The sequence below is a fragment of the Neolamprologus brichardi genome, unplaced genomic scaffold (assembly GCF_056152115.1).
Source record: "Neolamprologus brichardi isolate AB-2024 unplaced genomic scaffold, ASM5615211v1 NODE_ptg000071l+_length_46296_cov_1, whole genome shotgun sequence".
In the NCBI taxonomy this organism is placed as follows: domain Eukaryota; kingdom Metazoa; phylum Chordata; class Actinopteri; order Cichliformes; family Cichlidae; genus Neolamprologus; species Neolamprologus brichardi.
In genome coordinates, this window is record NW_028270061.1 from 22,867 (window position 1) to 37,500 (window position 14,634).

General features: G+C 41.0%; 1 protein-coding gene across 1 annotated transcript in view; it reads right to left on the reverse strand.

The window, feature by feature from the left end:
- Window positions 1-12,353: 12,353 nt before the first annotated feature.
- LOC148095498 (uncharacterized) overlaps window positions 12,354-14,634 on the reverse strand; it is a 10,360-nt gene continuing 8,079 nt past the window's right edge. Inside the window, exons 2-3 of the mRNA XM_087837057.1 lie at window positions 14,602-14,634; window positions 12,354-14,562 (exon numbers count right to left, since the gene is read on the reverse strand). The exon at window positions 14,602-14,634 is cut by the window's right edge and continues 1,640 nt beyond it. Coding sequence (XP_087693183.1) covers window positions 12,949-14,562; window positions 14,602-14,634 — 1,647 coding nt within the window. The 3' untranslated portion in view covers window positions 12,354-12,948. The remainder of the gene's footprint in view (window positions 14,563-14,601) is intronic.

Here is a 14,634-nt window from a genome sequence, read left to right on the forward strand (position 1 = left end):
GCGGTCTTGTGAATTGTGAGTTCAGCAACTAACCACTCTTACTAGATTGTATCGTGTCATCTCAATGAGAACAAATTGAGTTGTTGAATTTTGTACAGATCTTTAAAGCCTGAGGTAATTGTGTTAAATACACGTGAGATGCTTACGTAAATCCAAGGGCTGGCCCCCTTTTCTTTTTCTTTTTTTTTTTTCTCAGTATGTTCCTCCTTCAATTAAATCTCAATCACAAAAATGTGGCGCTCCAAAATAAGGTTCACACCGTTAATTCATCATTTTTCACTCTGTACCACTACTCCTTATCAGGCTGTGTGAAGCACAGTAAACAATTCAGTCGAGGCCTTGATCCATAGACAGACATCACTCACAGACATTGTTTTCATAACCAAACTGCTTTAGACCCTGTCCCCTAAATCTACACAAATGCCCTCTGGGTGACATGAAATGCATTTAACCAATAAACAATCAATGGCTTCTTGTTGTTGTAACAAATTCTGTATTTGGACGTTTGTGTGCAGCATTTTGCGTATCAGCATAGCATTTGTTAGTAAAGCATTCTTCATTGCATCAGCGTGTGTGTATCACTCTTCATTGCACAAGCGTGTGTATGTATGTGTGTGTGTGTGGATGTGTGTGTATCACTCTTCATTGCACAAGCGTGTGTATGTATGTGTGTGTGTGGATCACTTCTCAGTGAATTGAATCAGCATTTCGATTTGTGTGCGTGTGTGTGTATCATTTCTCAGTCAATCAACGAGTGCATATGTGTTCATATGTGTGTTTCTCTTGATTCTGAGTCAGTGTATGTAGATGTGTGTGTTTGTGTGTGTGTTTGTGTTCATCACTTTCCTGTTCTGATGTTCTGGGTAAACCACGGCCTGAAGCGCTCTCTGGGGTCCTGCCCGCCTCCTCTTCAGTCCGTTTGCGTCCATTGGTGCTGCTGCCCAAAGTTCTGTCCATACTGGTTCTGGCCCCAATTGAGGCAGTCCTTTTCTCCAGTGTCCTGCATCTTCTCCTTGTCCAGCTCCTCCTTAACTTGACCCTTTTGCTTCTGTAGTTCCTTCAGGGTTTGCTCCTGCTGTTGGAGCTTCTCGTCAGGTTTGGCAACCTCCTGCTCCAGCAAGCTCCGGCCTGATTTCAAGTCCTGTATCTGGGACTCTAAGCCTGACTGATGGGTTTGATTAGCAGCCAGCTCCTCCTGAGCCATGCTCAGTTTCTGCTCTGATGCCTTGAGCTCTTACTGGGGGCAGAAACCTCAGAGTCTTTTCCGTACACGTCAGATTGAAGTTTATTGATGTTTTCCTTGCTTTGCTCCACGGCCTTCTGCAGCTCTGCTGTTCGGCTCTTCTCAGAGGTCAGCTCCTGGCCGAGCCCCGACACCTGTGCCTTCAGCTTATGTTCTTCTGCTGCTTTTGTCCAATCTGAGGTGCCTCCTGACCTCAGTTACTCCTCGTGTTTCTGGCACGCCCTTTTTGCTGCCCGATCATCCGTGTTGGTCCGTCACTGTCCTGCACAGTTTTAATGCAGAGTTGTTAAGGTCAGCATTCTTTTGCTCGGCCTCACTTTTCATCCGGGCTTAATAGGCGTCTTGTCACAGCTCTGTCAGCTGAAGCTGTCTGGAAATCTCCCCCGTGTAGTGAAACGGGCCTTGGATTTAACGCTCTCCGTCTCCGCTGCATGAGATAGCTTTCCTGCAGCACTGTTGACATTCTCAGGCTGTTGTTGTGGGTCCAGCTGCTGTAGCATTTGGTCAGGGTCACATCAAAGATGGTAGAAGGGAGAGCAAAGATGGTAGAGGGGAGAGCAGGAGTCCAGGTCAGCCTCGGCTTTCCGGGCCGACAAAGCAGCCTGTAATTAAGCATAAAGAGAAAAAACAAAAACAAAACAAAAACAGACAAACAGGAAAATGATGTTGTTTTGGCTGTGTTATTCAGAGAGGGGCCAGGCCCTGTGTCAGCCTTCTCCCCCCCTTTTTTTTTTGTTTTTTCTCACTATATAATCAAGTCATAACCCACCAAGTTGACAGGACAACACAGGTACATGTTAAAATTCTTAAGATCATGTTTAAAAGCCCAAAAAAGGAATTTTCTTTCATTCAGTAATCACTTGTATTAATCAATCAGAAGAAAACATGTCACAATTTGACTCATTTAACCACTAAATTTGTTGTTTCATCACTGGTTTGTCATACCAGTGTCTTTCTTTTTGAAGTTAAGTTGTTGTCCTGCAACCCAGAGAGTTTATTTGTTAGTAGTGGATAAACTTTATCATTTAACAACAGGTGTATGTTAAGTTTCGCTGCTTTAACCTTGCTGGAAAATCTTCACGTGTTCATGAATGTAAGCTGTTTCTTCATTGCGTGTGTGTGCGTTTGTGGGTGGGTTATTTTAACTTTTTTCTCAAACAAGAAATTTCTCTAGTTGTGTGTGTTTTTAATTTTGTTTCCCAAATTTTAATTTCCCACCTTAAATAACAACATTCCATGTCTCCAGCCAGGAATTAGACCTTGCTTGTGAGATTCAGGGACACATGGTGCCAAAAACAATTCAGCGAAAAACTTGCCTGAAAATTTCCAGTGATGGTAACCGATAACTGGAGGAGAAGATGTCCTTTAAGCCTCTTTTCAGGGTGAGGACAAAGTGAGAGGTCAAGCTGTAAAATTATGAGCCAGAGCTTGGCCTGTCTGTCGTCCCAATTTTGTTAATCTATCCTTTTGCCGCTGTACTCAGGTTTCCAGGTTGAGAGAAATCCACCTGTATTAAGAGACTAAAACATTCATTTACTATTTTTCTCAAAACATCCATTTGATTCATCTGCCTAGATTTTACTCTCTCTCTTGGTGCATAGTTCACACAGTCCACACAGTCAGGCAGTTGCCTTTTATGGGCATGCAGATTTCCGGTCACAGAGACACTCACCCCCAGCAGCTGCAAAGCCGTCTCTCCTATATCAAAACCCAGCCAAACATCAAACATTCACCGTAGTCATTCAAAACTTTATTTGTAATATTATAATCAGCAAAATCAGCGTTTTAATTACAGGCATGTATCATTGTTTGCAAATCATACTTATAAAACTCAATAACACGCTAAACAGGAAGTCCTCTGTGGGCTTCACAGCAGCCACCTCATTTGCATGTTCACACACCGTCTAAAAATAGCTCGCAGCGCTGCAGCTTGCTGTCGTCACACAGCCTCGTTTCAAACTCAACTCTCTATCTTATATTTACAAAGACGTCTTATATTTACAATCACTCTCAGGCCTGAAAGTTTTAGCGCCTAACAATTTTGACAAATTTAAGTTAACGGGTCCAACCGAAGAAAGTCCAACTTTTTTGTAATCAATTAACCAGTATCAGACTCTAACTGTATCTGGCCTCATCTCTAAAATCCCTAACTCAATTTAAAGTGTCCAAAAAAGCGCAGACACCGTTCCAAACGGTAAAGTGGTGCAACCACTAGTTATTCTGGAGTGCCCCAAGTTCCACAGTGACCAACTGACTATCCCTCAAAGAGGACAAGGCCTAGGCGTCCCCGGCCTTGGCAAGCGTTACCTCTGAGCACTGCGCTTCCTAGCGATATATGATCGCCGTCCTATAATAATTTATAACACTTTGAAACAACAGTCAACACTCCAAAACAAGAGTATGACCGAAGCAGATGCAACGTTATGGACAATGGAGACTCTAACTCACAACATGACCAACACAGGTGCAATCTTTAGACCAATGGAGACTCTAACTCACAAAATGACCAATTACCTATCAAACTACCTGGGACTCTAACCCAATTTCACTGTTTTCCTTTACCTTGGGACTCTAACCCAGTATTATTTTCCTTTATCTTGGGACTCTAACCCAGTATTGTAACTTATAAATTTCAACTTTCAAATCTCATGAGATTTTTTCATCAAAATCAAAACAGACACTCACCGGCAACTTTTACTGAATTGACATTTAATTTTATCGTCCAATTCAGCACACTTCGGATAAAATCAACAGGCCTGTGCCTACCTCTTTTATAAAGGCGCCTGTCCACTCAGTTCGATTGCCGGATAATGTCTGCCCGTCTGACCACCTCGGACCGTCCAAGCCTCCAAAACTTCCACCCCAATACCACAGGACGAGCCCCCAAAACTGTTACGGATTCAAATATTGGGGATGGATACAAGAGGAAAACCAAAATAACAACACTGGTCCGGCCGGGTTGAGTCAAACGATGATTTAATGAACACACGCGTGGGAGATGGACACCATACAGTAGACAGCATCAGATCTCAAAATGGTGGAGCCTTGTTCAAACTCTTATAGCCTCTAGTGGCCCCCACCTAATCATAAAAGCCTAAACATTCACATTCTTTCTCTCACACAGCGCCTAAGCTACGACCTTGGCTCCCTGTTTATCTGCTCCTGCTGAGATGGGGCAGTATGCTCTTTTCTCTTCCAATCAGACAAATAAGGCGATGACTTTCTGCAAACAGTATTTCTTATAACTCAGCCGTATAATGCATCATAAAACAATATCATTCATTCACAATAAATCAGCAGTCTAATGTAATGCAGATCGGTTTAACAAATGTAATAGTTATCACCTTCTTCTAATTCAGGAGAATAATGCAAACTAAAATGTAAATATAATAATAGCCACTGCAGCCAAGAAGAGTGTCTGACGAGCCCAGTTGTAAGTAAGCTATTAAGACTCGACTGTACACCGTGTTCGTGTTTTCCTCTGAAACAATAAGTTCTGTTGGAGCAGCCTTTCAACGCCTCTCTCTGTCTCTCGCTAGCAAAGTTGACCCAGACAACAAAGTAAAGCTAGTTTTCAGCTACGAGCCCGACACGAACCCGACGTATTAGCCAGAGGTCCCTTTACTACGGTTCGGAGCCGCGGACCTGTTTTATATACGCGCGGAATAGTTTTCTATACGAGATCGCTGCAAAAAGTGCAGCCTTACCTAATGTCCACCTACTGTTACTCATTTATATTAAGATTTAAACATCTAGTTGGTGTTGGTATGGAGAGTAACCTTCAGTAATAGTAATAAATCACACAGCAATAGTACATTCATGTAGTTGTAAAAAGCATGATAATATAATAGGTAATCCAAAGTATTCAGAATACATTACACTCATTGAGTAACGTAACGGAATATGTTAAAAAATACATTTTTGGGGCATGTAATCTGTAATCTGTAGTGGAATTAGTGATGTGTCGGTCGCGAACGAAACGGCTCTAAGGTTACGTTCACACTGCAGGCGAAAGCGCATCAAATCCGACTTTTCTGACCCTATGCGACCCATATCCGATCACGCTATGACAGTGTGAACGGCACAAATCCGATATTTTCTAATCCGATCTGGGTCACTTTCGTATGTGGTACTGAATCCGATACATATCCGATGTTTTAGAAAGCGACTGCTGTTTGATGGTCATGTCGCATTAAATCCGTCTTTTACGTCACTGACACAAGACAGACGCTAATTATCAGCGCCGGAGAAGACATCGCGAACGCTTCCTGGCCATCCAGTGTAGATGTCATTGAAACTGTTGGGAAGACAACGTTGGAGAAACGTGAACATTTTATTTGTACTGTATAATCTGCAGAAATCTGCAACTATCCTTTGAAGCACCGCTCCTCTAAAACAGCAATAAGGATCATTATTAGGTTATTTACATTATTATGTAAATAACAAAATAACTTAAAGCAAAAATTGGGAAACGTAAAGTCCGAAGTCTTTATATTAAGGGCCATCAGTCAAACAATACTGTTGGTCTGGGTCTAGTTACACTCGCAGTAGCACAGGAACAGAGCGGGAGGGAGAGAGAGAGAGAGCCAGGGACAACAACGTCACATTAGAAAGGTATAGTAATCATCCACAACTATTTTCAGTTGCAGATGATAAAGGATTCCGAAAGTTATTCATGCAGGTCCATATGACAGAGAATGTGCATCTTTTTGTTTTCATATTATAATTTATATTTAATTTTGTTGTGGTTTGCAGTGTTTTGTGTTGTTTCACTTTAAATTTGTTTAAAAGGAAAAAGCTGAAAATTTAAATAGTTAAAAGTTGAAATGTGAATAGGATACTCCAGGATGCTAGGGGGCAGTGTTGAGCTTTTGTTACCTAGTGGCTACACAAGCCAGCAAGTACCAACGACCGGTTTTGGTGTGTGGTAGTAACAGGTAAATGAATTTTTTTAAATTATTTGAATATATATGAGTGCCTGTGTATAAATACACAAACAATACACATATGCTTTCAATTGTATAATTTAAGTGATCTAGGTAGCTCTGATTTGGAAGTTCAGTTAACGCTAGAAATGTGTTTTGGAGTTTGTACGTGTTTTGTCTCTAGGGGCCACCGCATATATTTATATATAAACATATATAAATAAAACCACATTTTATTTTTACATTAGTAATTCCTTTTGTGCATAATTTTATATTGTTGTTAATAATAAATTAATTAAAGCAAATCCCATCACTAAGTGATACATTTTAAAAGTAACCTTCCCAACACTGCAAATGGCAATGAAGCATCCTTCCCCTGAATTCGGACACAGCCAGAGTCATGCTGCAAGTGAGACGTCAATCTGACCCGGATCCTGGAGAAATTCTGACCCAGATGAAGGCCCTAGCATGAGTGGTAGTTAGAAGAAAGAAAAAAAAAGGTATAATGGGGACAAATCGATCCAATTCTGCTGTACCTGGTAAGCAGGGGAAAATGATCAAAATGCTTTTTGTGATATTTTTTTGGTTGGTGGTGTGCTGTGTGATTTTTTTATAAAGTAAAATATGTGCCATGGTTCCAAAAGGTTGGGAAATACTGGTCTAATGTATATACAGTGGCTTGCAGAAGTATTCGGCCCGCTTGAACTTTCCCACATTTTGTCACATTACAGCCACAAACATGAATCGATTTTAATGGAATTCCACGTGAAAGACCAACACGAAGTGGTGAACACGTGAGAAGTGGAACGAAAATCATACATGATTCCAAACATTTTTTACAAATAAATAACTGCAAAGTGGGGTGTGTTAATCATGTTAATCATTTTTGATTGGTCGGCATGGTGCATTTTTCCATCAAGACGAAAGGGTAGGGTTTTTTTTCTTTTGGTCATAAGCAGAGAGGAAACTATTGAGGAAAAACATGCATATATATTGTTTATCATGACTCTGGTTTTACGTGGCCTATCATCACAATTTAAAAACTGGTATATGTCACCTTGTTGCTTTGTCTTAAAGTGGTCATGTGATTGGCTTACCACGACTCCTTTATTCTTCCTCAGTCAAACAGCAGCAGTCATGCGATTGTTTTGCCCCCTGAGCTCCAGGTGTTGTGCCAAAAAGTGATCGTCGGGCAGAAAGTGATTACCGCCCGTGAGAGTGCGCAGCTGCTTAAAGCTGTAGCGTCCAGATTACTTACAGCTACTTCCGCGCAACTGATACAAGATGCGGTAAGCTGAACACAGCTTCAACCGTCTGTTTGCTGAAAAATAGTAACGCGACCGCATTTCTTCTTAGTAACGGTAACGGCGTTGTAACGATAGAAATAGAAATTAGTTAGATTACTCGTTACTGAAAAACGCCGTTATTCCCATCACTGTTAATCTGCAGCTGTTTATGATGATGTAATAAAATGTTAAATATAAGTTTGTGTTACTAAATCAGTAATAAATCAGAAGTCCAATGTTACTACACTACCAGTATATTTAACAATGATGTGTGCAGTTTATGAGCTCTTTTTTATTTCCTTGAGAAACAAAAATACTTCTTCCAAGAGAATAACTGTTCACAGCATTAAATCAGCCGATAATCAGAATTTTTAAATGCAGCATCTGATGACATCAGGCCGGCACTGTCATCGTCCCATCATGCTGTGAGGTTGTGGTTTCAGTGCAATCCACAAACTGCAGCCAGTTTCATCTTTCATGCCATCACTGACTACATTCCTGTGACCACAGATACAGTTGACCAGCATGCACTGCACAGTGATCACAGCTGTAGAACCTGCAGCTCTAAAAGTGAAACCTTTGCAGGACTCGGTAAAACTTTATCCTCCAGGTTCTCAGACAGATCAACTGATCTTGTGTGGATGATAAACTCTGCACCTATTTCTGTGATCCTCAGGGATTTTTCTGCCATGTCACAGTATTTGAAAAAAGTTCACACCACAATATTTTTTATCAGTTCTTGAACATAAAAATAGAATAAAAAAATAATAATAAATAAAAAATAGAATTTTACTATTAACACTGAACCCCCCCCCCCCCCCCCAAAAAAAAAAAATTATAATCAATTAAATTAGTTCCAGATATCAGATGCACCTTCCTGCCCACAGTCAGAGAAACGTTGGATCATGCTGCAGCTGTGACGACTGAAACCTCAGAAGGAAAAACTCAACTATGGAAAGCAAATAAAACAGCTCTGACTTTTTATTGTTTGAAATCAGCTTAATGTTTTTCACATAGAACAGAAAATATATTAATGCAACTGACAGAAACTTGTAGGTAAGAGAATAAAATTAAAACAATAATAAAGAAATGCTCACAAAAACAGATTTTATTACACTTACGCAGCAGGTCTTTGCTTACTAGGGGTGGGTTTTGATTATCGATTTATCGATTAAAATCGATTCTAGCTTGGATAACGTAAAATCGATTCATCAAAATCCTGAATCGATTTTTTAATATAAATATATTTTTCCCAAAACGCCAGAATCTCAGGTTAAACCTCACAAAATTTCAACAACCACCAAACAGCTGAAACAGTAAATGAGAGCAGGTACACTGATTCTGCACAAAGACGTAAACACAAAGCGCGGAGCCTCTGACGCATCAGAATCAGTGAGATGTGACTTTCTCCCCCGACGGCACGGACACGGTCGGGGTTCAGTGTTCATACAGAGCTGAAACTATCTGACATAATGTGACATAAAACAGGGCAATCGTGGCTCAAGAGTTGGGAGTTCGCCTTGTAATCGGAAGGTTGCCGGTTCGAGCCCCGGCTTGGACAGTCTCGGTCGTTGTGTCCTTGGTCAAGACACTTCATCCGTTGCCTACTGGTGGTGGTCAGAGGGCCCGGTGGCGCCAGTGTCCGGCAGCCTCGCCTCTGTCGGTGCGCCCCAGGGTGGCTGTGGCTACAATGTAGCTGCCATCACCAGTGTGTGAAATGAAAAAGGAAACTACTAAAAAAGCCCCTTCCTCTTAATTTCAATTTTTATTTATATAGCGCCAAATCACAACAAAAGTCGCCTCAAGGCGCTTCATAGATACAGAGAAAAACCCAACAATCATATGACCCCCTATGAGCAAGCACTTTGGTGACAGTGGGAAGGAAAAACTCCCTTTTAACAGGAAGAAACCTCCGGCAGAACCAGGCTCAGGTAGGGGCGGCCATCTGCTGCGACCGGTTGGGGTGAGAGAAGGAAGACAGGATAAAAGACATGCTGTGGAAGGGAGACAGAGGTTAATAACAGATATGATTCAATACAGAGAGGTCTGTTAATACATAGTGAGCGAGAAAGGTGACTGGAAAGGAAAAACTCAATGCATCATGGGAATCCCCCGGCAGCCTACATCTATTGCAGCATAACTAAGGGAGGATTCAGGGTCACCTGGTCCAGCCCTAACTATATGCTTTAGCAAAAAGGAAAGTTTTAAGCCTAATCTTGAAAGTAGAGATAGTGTCTGTCTCCCGAATCCAAACTGGAAGCTGGTTCCACAGAAGAGGGGCCTGAAAACTGAAGGCTCTCCCTCCCATTCTACTTTTAAATACTCTAGGAACAACAAGTAGGCCTGCAGAGCGAGAGCGAAGTGCTCTAATAGGGTGATATGGTACTACAAGGTCATTAAGATAAGATGGGGCCTGATTATTTAAGACCTTGTATGTGAGGAGCAGGATTTTGAATTCAATTCTGGATTTAACAGGAAGCCAATGAAGGGAAGCCAAAACAGGAGAAATATGCTCTCTCTTTCTAGTCCCTGTCAGTACTCTTGCTGCAGCATTTTGGATTAGCTGAAGGCTTTTCAGTGAGTTTTTTGGACATCCTGATAATAATGAATTGCAGTAGTCCAGCCTGGAGGTAATAAATGCATGAACTAGTTTTTCAGCGTCACTCTGAGACAGGATATTTCTAATTTTAGAGATGTTGCGCAAATGGAAGAACGCAGTCTTACATATTTGTTTAATATGTGCGTTGAAGGACATATCCTGGTCAAAAATGACTCCAAGGTTCCTCGCAGTGTTACTGGAGGCCAAGGTAATGCCATTCAGAGCAAGAATCTGGTTAGATACCATATTTCTAAGCTTTTCAGCGCCGAGTACAATGACCTCAGTTTTATCTGAATTAAGAAGCAGAAAGTTAGTGGCCATCCAGGTCTTTATGTCTTTAAGACATTCCTGCAGTTTAACTAATTGGTGTGTGTTATCTGGCTTCATGGACAGATAGAGCTGGGTGTCATCTGCATAGCAGTGAAAATGTATGCTATGTCTTCTAATGATGCTGCCTAGGGGAAGCATGTATAATGTAAACAGAACTGGTCCTAGCACTGAACCCTGTGGAACTCCATAATTAACCTCAGTGTGTGAAGAAGACTCTCCATTTACATGCACAAACTGGAGTCTATTAGATAGATATGATACAAACCACTGCAGTGCAGTACCTGTAATACCTACAACGTGTTCTAATCGCTCTAAAAGGATATTATGGTCAACAGTATCGAATGCTGCACTAAGGTCAAGAAGGACAAGCACAGAGATGAGTCCACTGTCAGAGGCCATAAGAAGATCATTTGTAACCTTCACTAAAGCTGTTTCTGTGCTGTAATGAACTCTGAAACCTGACTGAAACTCTTCAAATAAACCATTCCTCTGCAGATGATCTGTTAGCTGTTTGACAACTACTCTTTCAAGGATTTTTGATATGAAAGGAAGGTTGGAGATTGGCCTATAATTAGTTAAGACTGCTGGGTCTAGAGATGGCTTTTTGAGTAAAGGTTTAACTGCAGCCACCTTGAAGGCCTGTGGTACATAGCCGATTATTAGAGATAGGTTGATCATATTTAAGATCGAAGAATTAATCAATGGCAGGACTTCTTTGAGCAGTTTTGTAGGAATGGGGTCTAAAAGACATGTTGATGGTTTGGAGGAAGTAATTATTGAAGTTAACTCAGAAAGATCAATTGGAGAAAAAGAGTCTAACTTAACATCAATGGTACTAAGAGTAGCTGTAGATAATATTACATCTGTGGGATGATTATTGGTAATTTTTTCTCTAATGATAAAAATTTTATTTGTGAAGAAGTTCATGAAGTCATTACTAGTTAACGTTAAAGGGATGGTTGGCTCAAGAGAGCTCTGACTTTTTGTCAGCCTGGCTACAGTGCTGAAGAGAAACCTGGGGTTGTTCTTATTTTCTTCAATCAGTGATGAGTAGTAAGCTGTTCTGGCTTTGCGGAGGGCTTTCTTATAAAGCAACAAACTATTTCTCCAGGCTAAATGATGATCCTCTAAATTTGTGACATGCCATTTCCTCTCCAGATTACGAGTCATCTGCTTTAGGGTACGTGTTTGAGAATTATACCACGGAGTCAGGTACTTCTGATTAGAGACCTTAGTTTTCACTGGAGCTACAGTATCCAGAGTCGTACGTAGTGAGGAGGTGAAATTATTAACAAGATAATCGACCTCTGTTGGGGTAGCGTTCAGATAGCTGCTCTGCTCTGTGTTGGTACAGGGCATTGACGATGATAACAGTGGCTGGATTATATTCTTAAACTTAGTTACAGCGCTTTCAGAAAGACATCTACTTTGATAAAGTCCACTCTCCACTGCTGCGTAATCAATTATTGTAAATGTTATCAGGAAATGATCAGACAGGAGAGGGTTTTCAGGAAACACTGTTAAATGTCCAGTTTCTATGCCATATGTTTAAACAAGATCTAGAGTGTGATTAAAGTGGTGGGTGGGTTCTTTTACATTTTGAGAGAAACCAATTGAGTCTAATAACAGATTAAATGCCATGTTGAGGCTGTCATTTTTAGCATCTACGTGGATGTTAAAATCACCCACAATAATTATTTTATCTGAGCTCAGAACTAAATTAGATATAAAGTCTGAGAAATCAGACAGAAACTCTGTGTAAGGCCCAGGTGGACGATAGATGATAACAAGTAAGACTGGTTTCTGAGTTTCACAGCTGGGGTGGACAATGTTAAGCATCAGGCTTTCAAATGAATTAAAAGTCTGTCTGGGTCTTTGGTTGATTAATAGGCTGGTGTGAAAAATTGCTGCCACACCGCCCCCTCGACCTGTGCTTCGAGATTTCTGGTAGTTAGAATGACTCGGGGGTGTTGATTCATTTAAACTAACATAATCATCCTGCTGCAACCAGGTTTCTGTAAGGCAGAGTAAATCAATTTGTTGATCAATTATTAAGTCATGTATTAACAGAGACTTGGAGGAGAGAGACCTAATATTTAATAATCCACATTTCACTGTTTTACTCTTTGGTTCAGATGTGGATACTGTATTGTTCTTTCTTTGTAAATGTTTAAGTTGTTTGTTGCTGGTTTTTAGTTTGTTTTTTTGTCTTTTTGGAAGCTGACACAGTCTCTATGGAGATGGGTTTTTGGGGGGGTAGCAGGAGGAGAGACGCTGCAGAGAGGCGTGTAAGACTGCAACTCTGCTTCCTGGTCCCAACTCTGGATAGTCATATTTTGAGGGGTTTAATAAATTTGTCCATATTTCTAGAAATGAGAGCTGCTCCATCCAAAGTGGGATGGATGCCATTTCTCCTAACAAGACCAGGTTTCCTCCAGAAGGTTTGCCAATTATCTATGAAGCCCACATCATTACTGGGACACCACTCAGACAGCCAGCAATTTAAGGAGAACATGCGGCTAAACATGTCACTCCTGGTCTGATTGGGGAGGGGACCAGAGAAAACTACTGAGTCCGACATTGTACTCTGAGAGAATCTAATTCTCTCAGGGCTTCAACTCGTTCCTCCCAGCCTTGTTTGGTCTCTGATTCTTCTCCATTAATAAGCAGGTCGATGTATTCTTTAGTGGAGAGAGGTTTTGCCTTCACTGATATCTCTCTCAGTCTGTCCAGACACTCAGCAGATTTCTTCAGTAGTGTCTTCACCTCATTTTTCAGATCACGCTTTTCATCCCACAGGTTTGATGTCAGTCCTTCAAAAACTGTCTGATCTTCGTTGGTTTTTGGATATTTTTCTTTCAGCTCTTTCACTGTTTGTTTCTCTCTGACTCTCTGATATTCCCAACTGTACTTCTGTAAAAAATGTACATTAATGTGACATTTGCCTGGACACTTGGTGCAGAATCCATGTGATGCAGCTTCTTCACAGCCTTCTTTCTCTGAATCCGTGGATGTGGAGGAGGGATAGTAACAGGTGACATGACACTGCTGACAGTTGATGATGAAGTTTCCTGTACCAGAAATACGAGCTTTATAAGGCTTCATGACAGCGACTGTAAACTCAGGGTTATTATTTCTGTTGATTTCTTCCCTGTGTTCACCAAGTTTTTGTCTTGTGTTTTTTAACTCTTCAAACCTGGCTAATCCAAGTTTAATCTGCTCCTGCAAATCTTCCACTGAATCCTCGAGCTGCTTTCTTTCTCTGAGGACCTCCTGTGTCAGTGTCAAGCTTTTAATTTGAATCACATTCAGAGCAGCAAAAAATATCTCCATACTTTTCGTCCCCATGTTCCAAAACATCTCATTAAAGCTAATATCAGCATTATATTCATCATGATTATATTGTTCTTCATCGTCATTGTAATTGTCATCAACAGCATCATCTGTGCATTTTTTGACACATGTGTTTTCTGCAAACAAGGCTGAATCATTGAATTTGAAGTGAACAGGCAGCCCGTCTTTTGTTTTAGGACATGGGACACCTGAAGCTTTTACTGCGGCTAGAACTGGAGGACGCTGGCTGTTTGTGAATGTCACCAGAACTCTGATGTTTTCTGCCACATCTTTGCCAAAGATTGAGAGCACTGAATCAAACACGTATTTTTGTGTTGGTGTAAGTCGTGCTAAAGCAGCCTGAGCTACAAAACACACAGCATCAATGTCAGTGACACCGTGCTGAGCAGAGAAGAGATTACGTAGCTGCTCTGTGATCGCTCTGTCTCTTTCTATGCCTCTTGTATCTCCAAAGCCTGGAGTGTCAATAATGGTCAGAGAGAACGGGATTTCAAATCCATCCTGGTGGTTGATTTTGTAAACAGTGACTTCAGAGGTCTGACTGTGAGCTCGTGATGTTGACTGATCCTCATCAACTAACTTAAATCTGAAACTGTCCTCCCACTCTACACCAACAATGTAGTTGATCATCCCATCGATCAGAGTGGACTTTCCTGATCCTGTCGCTCCAAAAAGCATTATTGTACGATTCTGCCTCGTGCTTTGTTCTCCAAAGTTAAACTTCCTGCATCCATCTATGTTCATGTCTTCTTCTGTCAGAGGCAGTTTGTAAACTGAGGGGGAATCAGATTTGATCTTTTCACTTTTATCTCTCAGTTTTTCTGCCAAACGTGTTTCTTTGTTTCTGCCACTTGAAGTTGTTTTAATAGAAACTTGATTATCCGGCCCGACACCTGC